The sequence below is a fragment of the Kryptolebias marmoratus genome, linkage group LG12, assembly GCF_001649575.2.
Source record: "Kryptolebias marmoratus isolate JLee-2015 linkage group LG12, ASM164957v2, whole genome shotgun sequence".
Classification (NCBI taxonomy): domain Eukaryota; kingdom Metazoa; phylum Chordata; class Actinopteri; order Cyprinodontiformes; family Rivulidae; genus Kryptolebias; species Kryptolebias marmoratus.
The window spans coordinates 12902788-12913148 of record NC_051441.1 but is presented as its reverse complement, the minus strand read 5'-3'; the positions used below and the strand labels follow the sequence as shown (position 1 = coordinate 12913148).

Below are 10361 nucleotides of genomic sequence, written 5' to 3'. Positions count from 1 at the left end.
ACTTTAGTTTCTTAACTATTTTTGAAACTAAAAGTAGATTTTTCATTTTTAATTACTAGACAAATGTACACAAATGTTTTGTAGCTGAAGCTCTTCAGTGGGACACATGGCCAAAAAAAATGGTCGTTTGAAATTTTTAATTGACAACTAAGCACTGACATTTTTTTCTGCTTTTACAATATTCTTGGCTCGAACCACTCAGAACTGAATAGATAATAACAAAAGGCACAAATTGAAAAAGCTGCTTTGTTGAAGTATTTATTTATGGTCCTCTCTGCAGCAAAGTGGGTTTTTAAAATGTCACGTAGAAACACCAACAGGCCATAACAAATGGGGTACTAGAGTTACAAGTACTGCAATATATTAACTGCTTAGGTGACAAGTTGTGTGCTGTTTATTTATTTTTCTTGTTTGTATGAACGCTACTGGTGCAAGGTTTGTACATGGACTGACAATGGTAGCACGACGGATACTACAGAATCTAAGAGCGCACGTGAGATGAGAAGGATTCAAACCATCCAAGAGTAAATATTGTGCTAAATAAATAACTGACAGTCAAAATAATGCCATAGCTTAAAATTTTCCACCTAGTTTTGAGTTCTTGTATGCCCTCTGCTACATTCGTTTCTGATTTGCATACATTTTGTACATCATCCTTCCAATTAACGCGGCAGCTAATTTACAATATAAATAGTACTGTTTTAAAGTTGCAAGTCCACGGGGAATGCATGAGAGAATTTCGATTATAGCTGCATGTATCAGTCTTTCAGTGACAAAAAAAAAAATTAAATAACTTTATGTTGAGTGAGGCTAACCTCAAAAACCACACTACGCTCTATACCCAAATGATTACGACTATTCCAAAGGCAGCTGACATTAAGATGCATAAATTGTCTGCTTTTTGTTTGAACTGTTCCACTTTGAAACAAAAAAAAAAAAAGAAAAACACTTGTGTAAAAAGGCAGGGAGCGAGACTTTCTTGCTCCAAACACATCTATCTTCTGTGGTTTTTTCCTTTGTGGAATGAAAGAGCAAAGTTTGCATGGAGACGATGGTTAATTCAGCTGTTTCCTGTTCCTGTTGAGGAAGGTGCTGCTATCGAGTTGGTGGTGCTGTTTTGGCCTTTTCCTTTGTGCCTCTGGCCACCCCTTCTTCTTCCACCACCTCCAGACTTGGGCTACAAAAAAAAAAACAGACAATAGAAGCTCAGAGATAGGAAACACTAAATGTAGACTTTCAAATGCAAACAGGCTTCCCTCTTGTTTATTGGACAAACACAAACTGTATAACTGGCTGGTTCCACATGTTTGTTCTCGTGCATAATTCATCTACATGTTACCTTGTTTTCCTTGTTGCCCTCCTTTATTTGAGGGTCATCATCTCCCTCTCCCTTTGGAAGCCAACCACGCAAGCAAAGGGGGAGCAGAGAGCGGAAAGAGGTGAGGTGGCAAAATGCAAGTTTTGAAATGAAACGACATTGGTTGATGGGTAAGTTGTCGAACAAGAAAAGAGAGGACACAGAATCGAGGAGTTAGATCGTTAAGACTTGGGACGAACGTCGAAGAGAAGCTGGAAATCCAAAGGGTGGGCAGCGTGCAGGATTCGAACTGTCGTGCTCACTGACTCACCGGTTGTGACGTGTTTGGGCCTGCTGGCTGTGCTATCGTTGCTGCGTCATCACTGGTTGCCATGGTGCCGTCCTCTTTTCGGAGTGGCATCTTTTTTGTGGACTGCATTTTGATTTGTGGGGGTTTGGAGTTGGATGGCAAATTATTGGTAGAGTGCAGCAGCTGGAAAGAAGAAAAAAAACAGGTGTCAGTTTGTAAAACTCGAGGAATCATTTGAGAGACAAAAAAACCCCAATGGGTTTAGTAAAGGGAAAGAGAAACCTGCAACTAGAAATGGTTGTTTCAGGTCAGGTTAAAGGATGCTCTAACTGTGCTGATAGTTTGGCAAAGCTTTGTAGTTTTTACTACACTCAAAAATCAGGAAACATGAAGGACCCTCAAACGGAGGAGCTGTGTGCAGAAAGTCAGCCTTCGAAGATATCTAGGATCTGCTCAAACTACTTTAATTTCAGTAAAAGTAACATTTAAAGTTCTATTAAGTAATGTTGGACCAGTTTCATGATTTAGAACGTCTCTACTGTAGACAACTCAGATATGGTATGTGCTAAACCCCAAAGGTAACTTTACAGTTAAAGAATTTAAAAGTTAAAGGGTTTTATCAGTGATATAACAATAACACAACAATAAAAACTGTTTTGGTTGAATGATGGTTACAAATAAAGGGCTGGTGCCATTTTAGGTCTGATTCTAATCCATTAACACTGTCGACAAGCTAAGCCTACATGTACATGTATGATATTATTTCTTACCTTCCAGTTTGGACAATCTTTACAAATCTGTTAAAACACTGACTGCTTTCAAGCTCCTCCATGTTGAAGGCACTTTTCATGTACGCCAAATAATTAACAATGTAGTACAAGGTGACATTTTTTTCCTCTTTTGGCACCTCATGTGGGTCAATCCCGACAGCAGTGATCTATATTTTTCCCCTCACACAATGGTGAATAGAAAGTAACTACCTGGATTTAGTTTGCTTTGAAGCCATCTTCTAGCGCTTCACCTACCAATGTGGTGAAAATAGCTCCCCCGACCGAGTCTTGTGGGAACTATGTATTAAAAAAAAAAATCCCAAAACCCACTCATCTTCTCTACCTTAGTGATGGTCCCCACAGCTTTGGTGCGGCCCTCCCTGAACACCAGCCTCTGGTCACAGTGCAGATACTCGGGGGTTTTGATGAAGCGGAAGTGGACTGTAGCTTTGTCCCCTGTCCGTAGGCAGTCCCTGTTCATGGACAAGATGGTGGCTGTCTGTCTTATGCTGCCGCAGTGGACTGATCATCGCATGAGGTGAGGAGAAAATGGGAAAACGTGAAGAGATTAATTGTAAGTAAGTGAGCTACGGAAAGCTCTCGTTGCCTCTTTGGGTCACTGTTACCCACCCATGGCCTGATATCTAGGGGATATTGTAGTGGGATGATGCAGCACCAGGATTTCAGCCTCAAACTCCCAAGTTGCCTGAGGGTTTAACTTTGGAGACACCATCACCATGCCTTTCCTTATAGTGGAGCGCTTTATCTATAAAAAAATATATATATATACATGAATGAAACATCTTCTCATAGACTTTTGTACAATTGAGATGAATTTGCAATCCCAACCCTTGCTGTCTCACCAGATGGCACTGTGACACAACACCCCCTACCTTTTTGAGAGCGAACGAGGCAGTCTGCCCTCCTCGAACCTCCTTCACGGGCATTCTTTTGCGATGGATTGATTTAACAGCAATGGGGATGAAGCTACCGAGAGGATCTGGCCCCAGGAGCATGGTGTCGTTCAGGCGAATGAGTCCACGTAAAGTAGTTCCCGACACTACAGTTCCCACTCCCTGAGACAAACGGAACAACACCTGAAGTTCAGTGGGATTTGTGCCTCATTTACATAGTAAAATACGTGTACAAATAGGACTTTGTCTGTGGTCGGTGTACCGGCACGGAGTAGGTATCGTCTATCTGAAACTCGGCGGGCTGATCGTCCCTGTAGGACGTCCGGGAGGAGAGCAGGTTGAGAAACATTTTTAGCAGGTCCATGTTCTCCCCCGTCACATTGGAGATCTGAAAAATGGGGCACATTCTGCAAAGGCACAAAACAAAACAAAAAAAAACATGTTACAATTTAGCCATTTCAATTCGAACTCGATTTCTCTTCTACAGACCCAGTACCTCTCTGAACTGAAGTTGGAAGCGGCGACTATGACGTCATCCTTGTTCTGTACCAGGACAGGAATCTTTCTGCAGCCCGGAGACTTCAGTAACCTTTGGAGCAACTTCAGAGTCTCTATTAGAAGGACAAGCAAGACTAGAGATTACTTCACATTTAGCTGTAGTGAAACTGTGCAACAACACAGGGTCCATTCCAAGAGTGGACAAAGGGGAATATCAGAAGACTAACCTTGTAAAATGTTGGCTGGACACATGTCTATCTTGGTTACCACTACAAAAACAGGCACATTTAGAGCTAAAGCCAGGCCCAGGTGCTCTTTGGTCATTCCCACGATGCCTGCATTACTGCCCACCTGCAAAAGAGAACAAAAACTATACATATTTATTGATTAAAGAGACCTTATTCTTATTGCATTTGTTGACAAGCAATCAAACATGTATGTTAAATTCAAAGTTTAAATATGTTATAATTAAAATCATTTAAGAGATAAGAGATTGAAACAGACACCTGATCCATGATGCAAGTGGAGCAACTGCATACAGTTATAAAAAGTGAGGGTATCCATTTACGGTTTTGCGTTTCCCCTTTTCTGAATTTAAAAAACACATCCTATACATCAAAATCTTCATTAGATATACATTTGTTTACATATAGACCAACCAATAATAGGTAAAACAAAACAATAAAGTGCTATTTAATGTTACTGTAATTACTAATTACAAACAGAATACATAAAAATTAACTAGTGTTTGTTAAAAGCACCTACAGGATTTGGCCCACAGACGGCAGTCAAGCTATAAATGAGTTAAAGGTAGAACATGTCTGCTTATGTGGAAAAGATTTTATGACGTCTTTACTCCATCCTGTACTGCAGCTGATGCTGAAGTCGTACTGTCCCTTCCCTGATAAAGCGGTCTGCGTGTTTTCTCGTTTAAATCGGTACTCTGACCATCGCCGATGCCGTTGTTTTGACACTGTGACGGTTTTCTCAAAATGTATACTACTTCCTCTATTCTTTTTGGGGTCTTCTTGCTATCCAGTACTGGTGGTAATAATGTTTCACCTCACGGGGAGTGCACAACAAGGAAAAACAAAAATACCATCCACAGTAAAATGTGCATCCACCAGCTGAGCCAACCGCGCCAGCTCACCATCCTGCTGGTCAGATGGCATTCAGCCGTGGAGATGAGACATAAAATAACAAATACGAGTTGGATCTTCGCAATGCAATAACAGTCCTGCCATTTCTTACTGACAGCGAGTCATACAAAGTAAAACACTGAACAACATCCCACTACTTGAGAGGAAAGTGGAAGACATGACTGGACCTTAGGTTTCTGCATGCTGCTTCTGTGTAGCAGAGCTGTATATTCTGGCTTAAAGCAGCATGCAAACAGGTCTGTGAGCAACTAATGATTCAGGATGAGTCTCTGCTGCTACGATGCATAATTAATTCCTAGCACTCTAGTTGGGTTAGGGAGCTATGCTTTTATTATTCTTCTAACAATGTTGTCAGGGGGCCTAAACAGGCAGGAAATTTGTTTTACATTATCATGTTTTGCAGACACAAACATACAAATGGCTTCTAACTTCCTGACCATGAGCATGCAGAAGTCTGGGAGATGTCCTGTCATCCCAAACACGGTGGTTTTGAGGTATTTCTCGTGGCCGGCCAAGTCGATGAAGGTGATGACTTTGGACGACTTCTCACAGATTTTGGTCCAGTCCAGGCTGCCTCCGTGGCTGTCGGGTTTGTTCACTACCTGGACACAGACAACGAAGCATACCAGAAATCATAAACACATGGTCTCCAGACGCAAAGAAATTCTAACTATTCAAGAGCAATTCACAAAACACTAGAATACAGACAAGCTAGTCTTTCTTTATTTTTCCAGCCACTAGAGGGGAACCCGTCCTTTGTGGTTGTCTGATGGGATCAAAATGAAAACAGTAGTGCTTCATAACCCCTCTGCCACCTTCCAAGCCCTCACCTGTCCCTCCTGGTCAAACCCCAGGATGTCGTTGCCCACACTGCTGGTCCTGCCGCTCTCCATCTCGTGCTTGTGTCTGAAGAGTTTCTGCCGGGCGAAACCCCTGCCGTTGTCCAGCTCGCCGTGCGTCAACACGCCCAGCAGCGTGCTCTTACCAGCATCCACATTCCCCACTACTGCGACCCTGGGGGACAGGAAAAGTCTTGGGTGTTCCAGACGATCAAGCAAACTGCTCGTAAACACTTTGGAAGCGCACGCCGTTATGTGAAATTCGCTCGTGAGCCGCCACCAAAACCATTAAACTACTGACCTGACTTCCAAGAAGTCCAGCTCGCCCACTCGCCTCCGGATCAGAAAGTCACGGACCAACCCAGCAGCCTCACTGCGCTCCCTCAGAGGAATGAGGTCAGTGTCCAGCTGCTCACACATAGAGCGCACTGTGGCTATTGAGGCCTCCATATCTTTCTCATCCAGACCCCAGTCACCACCATCTACCAAGGAGATAAACAACTGTTACAAACTGCAACAAGTGAATTAAAAAATAAGTGTTAAATTGCACCTATGCAGTGCTGAATCTTTGCAATTGATGTGCTTCTTACCAGAACCCATTCCAACCACATAGATGGTCTCTCCAGAGCCCTCTTCCATCCTGTCCCGAAGCTGCCGGAGTAACGAGTCATACTGCTCTCCGTTTGGGCTAACAAGTGCCAGCTGTTGGTTTCCATAAAGGAGAGAAAATGAAGAAAAAACAATTATGCAGGTGTGTTGTTTTGAAGAGAGACTGAGTTGTCCGAAGTCTCTTCTTATCGTTTCCTTTACATATAAAAAACATAAACCAGAGGAAAAGGTGTAAAGGAATAGAAAGCTCAAATGATGTTTCTCTCTCCCTCTCACACACACACATACAAAACAGCTGTCATTTTTCCCACAAAACACTATATATATATATACAAACATAATATTATCTTCACTCATACAGATCTAAAACTCTCCACTCGGTCAAGAAACACAAAAGTAAAAACTAATTTGGTTTTTTAACAAGAATCAAACAACTTTTTCTTTAGCAAAGTAAGATTAAACTATTGCTTCCAACACTACCCTCAGTCATGACAGTGTTATTGCTATGATTGTAAAATTTGTGTTAACTGATGATCTTTCAGAAACATATCGAATTCTGATATTCCTGAACCAAAAGCCATGTATATGGAGTTAAGTAAGGATGAAAAACTACACAACAGAACTATGTCAATAAGTCATTAAATGTTTACTCTAATTGGGAGTTAAAAGTCAACAGGCTGTTACATTAATGATGCAACACTGTGCAATCTTTGATTACTCTCAGGACAGACAATAAATACCTTTGTGATGTGTAATTTGACACTTCCAGGGACTAAACGGCGGCTTTAATTATTACAGTCAAACACTTGGGATTACATAATGCCAAATGTCGTGTCTATTTAGTGAGTTTTGAGGGCTTTACATTTGTCAGAAAATGGTACAATATTTTAGCACAGAAGCAGCGATTTGTTTTGCTGTTTTTATCCTAAATGCTCTGTTGTAACATATGGTGCGCTGAGCTTGCCAGGATACGCGCTCAAGCATCAGCTGGAGCTAGCGTTAGCCGCGGCTAAGCTAACTATTTTGTTGAACGTCAACAACGCCGAACCAAGGCGAAAAATAGATTTCAAGAAGAGAAAAATGAACCAAAGGGACCCCAATAGCTTTATCATGAGCTGAGTTGCAATGCTTGATAATAACAGTGTAGTATGCATGAGAGATTTTCACACTTTCATTCATTCATTAGTGACTGAACATCTAGGCCTAGATTTTTACCTTGCTGCTACAGTCAATCCCACGGTCCTCGGGCTCGCCGTTGATGACGTCCCCCTCGTCGAAGAACTCGTCCCCGGCTTCCTCCCCGCATCCTCCCCGGTCCGGAGCAAATATGCTAGCGGGGAGTAAGGCGTCAGCCAGCGCCACGGAGCTCGGGCTTATGCCTGGCTCATGGGACGCTGCTATTGATGCCATGTCTAATGTAAACCCTGTAGCTCTCAATTTCAAAGCTGTGCAAATTATTCTGACGACGGCTGGCAACCGTGCAACACACACACACACTCTCTCACACACACAGAGCGCAAACTGTCCGCACTGAGGCTAGCTAACTAGCATTAGCTGGAAAACTCACAAAGTAATCAACGGGCGTCGGAGCTCATATTAACAACGATTTAAAAACAACCCGGTCGAACGCTGATAGTGTTTTTATTCAAGCTATTTAAATAACAGAAGTCCCTCTACCTTATTAATATTAAAATAAAGGCGTGTGCTTCACTGGTGTCCACAAATAGTATGACTGCTCCTGCTAGCGGCGGACCAATAGCAGCGAGCGGGCCGTTCATATGATTAAAAACAGAGCTAGCCTCCCACAGGTGTTAGCAGGTTAGCAGGCCTGACAGTCATGCTGTAATCACCATGTAACACTCCAGCTCCAGCTGATGTCATGCTAATAAACAACTTATACTGAGTTTTACAGGGGTAATGACTGTCAAAGGTTTATGTACCTTTATACGAAAACAGGAAACTATTTGACAGCCTGTGTAACATATTTTGAAAGTTATTGCTGTTTTAATGACAGTCATAATTAAAAAGTAGCTGTTATTGCCAAGTTTTATATTAAAAAAATATGAATAACTAATAGTCTAACTAAAGCTGTTGATTTTAAATCATGAACTGTTGTATTTCTCAGTCATTAAAACAATAGTCATGCAATATTTTTTCATGTTTTGAACCAATCCGTCACTTGGCTAGAGTTTGTAAAGGTGTTAGATGTATAGGGGGGGAAAATGATGATGTAATCACATAGACTTACTTTTTAAATTTGCATTTGCCTAATGTGATATTAAAAGATATCTCCATTGAGTCATTATTTATTCAGGCAGATTCATTAGTTAACCAGGACATCCAACTCAAGTCAAAAACAGCTTTCAACAACTCTGGGCTGTTTTGTATTTAATACCTATAATTATTACATTATTTAATTTGAACTTAACTTTTAAAACGTTGTCAACAGAGTTAAGGAAAAACGTTGAAGATAAAGAAAAAAAACCCAAAACAATCAAATCACAGCAAAAAAAAAAAAAAACTTTAAAAGAGCCAATCAGTGCATGGTCATTTAGACAAAACAGTAAAACAAACAAAAGCATTGTTTGTCAGATTACCTTGTTTTACTTTAACTGACATAGTTCTTAATATACAGACATATACAGATTTTTCTATTTTTATTGATTCATTTTATTTTTTAAATTTCAATTTACAGTGGAGTATTTCAGTGGATAAAGTAACTATGTAGTACCTTATAGTGTCCACTGGAGGGCAGTGTTAGGCTAACTTTACTGGTTTCTGTTGTAGACAGTATACAGTATAATGTCTATGGTTTCTATGGCCAGTTAAGAAAACGGAAGTGGGCTTCTTGTTAAAGCCAAATTTGCAATACATTTAGGAATGGTTTACTTTATTCTACAATAAATTGTACGCCCATTTCTTATTTCTAATCCACACAGACTGGCTGAATGTAGTTTATGAGTATTGCTGTAGTGTAACTTAAGTTTATTTTCTTTTTTTAATTTACCAACAGTTAAATAGCTTTCTAAATGTTAGTGTACAGTGGAATGTACTGTTATGTTTTCTGAGGTGCAGGTTCATGTGGTTTAACATGTGGCTAAGATGTGGCTTGGACACTACCAGCCCATTGTGTTGCCTGTGGAGGTCTGCTACTTGAGATAAGGACAAACCGCACACCTTTTCTCAGAAAGTATTGGAAGAGAACAGCTTGACTACATTCCAATAATGTTCGTTATCAAGCTGGGGTGTAAATGTGGGCTGCTTTATAGAAATCCAATTCTGAAAAGGTTGGGTCGTTATGTAAAATGCATATCAATTGTACCATTCTTTTAAATTAGGTAATTATAAATGTAATGGCAGCAACATATCTCAGGAACGACAGGACAGGTCCATGTTTTCCTCTGTGAAGCATCCCTTCTTCTTTTACCATCAATCTGTAATCATACAGGAACAGAGGAGACCAGCTGCTGGAGGTTTTGGAGGGAAAGTTGTCCCACTCTTCAAACAACATGGTGTAAACTCAAGCAATGCTTTCAGGTTCCTTTCTAAAAAAAAAAGGCTTTGTTGGCAGCTTTTCCTAACAAGACAGACATACTTGTTGAGTGTTTGTGTAATTTTGCTGTCATGAACTTCAACATTTAACATGCTAACTGAAGCCTGTGAAGTCTGAGAGATAGCTCCCCTCACCCTTATTTTTCTGAACTTCTTTGGACAATATGTTCCGAGAAGATTAGCAACTGTATTGGATTTGTTTACACGTGTTCATAATCTTTCTCGTGTTCTAAAATAGTGGCCTCCAGATTGATAAAAATGCCCTCATATCTCTTCCCAGATTGATAAGATTGTTGCTGATGTCTTTCCTTCTTGGCATCGTGTTAACTCTCAACTGTGTGCTGAAGAATATCAAACAAGTAAAACGTTTTTTTTAAAGGTTTCTCTTGCTGATGATCAGTTAATTAGTATA

General features: G+C 40.6%; 2 protein-coding genes across 3 annotated transcripts in view; both read right to left on the bottom strand.

The window, feature by feature from the left end:
• mapk8ip3 (mitogen-activated protein kinase 8 interacting protein 3) overlaps positions 1 to 10361 on the bottom strand; it is a gene marked incomplete in the record, with an annotated part of 1049817 nt that overhangs the window by 705899 nt on the left and 333557 nt on the right.
• gtpbp1 (GTP binding protein 1) lies at positions 245 to 8068 on the bottom strand. Of its 2 annotated transcripts, XM_017421938.2 has the most exons (14): positions 7613 to 8028; positions 6379 to 6490; positions 6090 to 6270; positions 5780 to 5963; positions 5387 to 5551; positions 4017 to 4140; positions 3788 to 3902; positions 3554 to 3698; positions 3271 to 3453; positions 3008 to 3143; positions 2721 to 2899; positions 1629 to 1790; positions 1340 to 1390; positions 245 to 1177 (listed from the first exon to the last, which is right to left on the bottom strand). In XM_017421938.2, the coding sequence occupies exons 1-14, from the start codon at positions 7805 to 7807 to the stop codon at positions 1061 to 1063; spliced, it is 2049 nt and encodes a 682-aa protein (XP_017277427.1). In that variant the 5' UTR covers positions 7808 to 8028; the 3' UTR covers positions 245 to 1060. The 2 variants fall into 2 exon arrangements, with proteins under 2 accessions (XP_017277427.1, XP_017277428.1); XM_017421939.3 differs by lacking the exon at positions 1340 to 1390 and having other exon boundaries at positions 1040 to 1177; positions 7613 to 8068.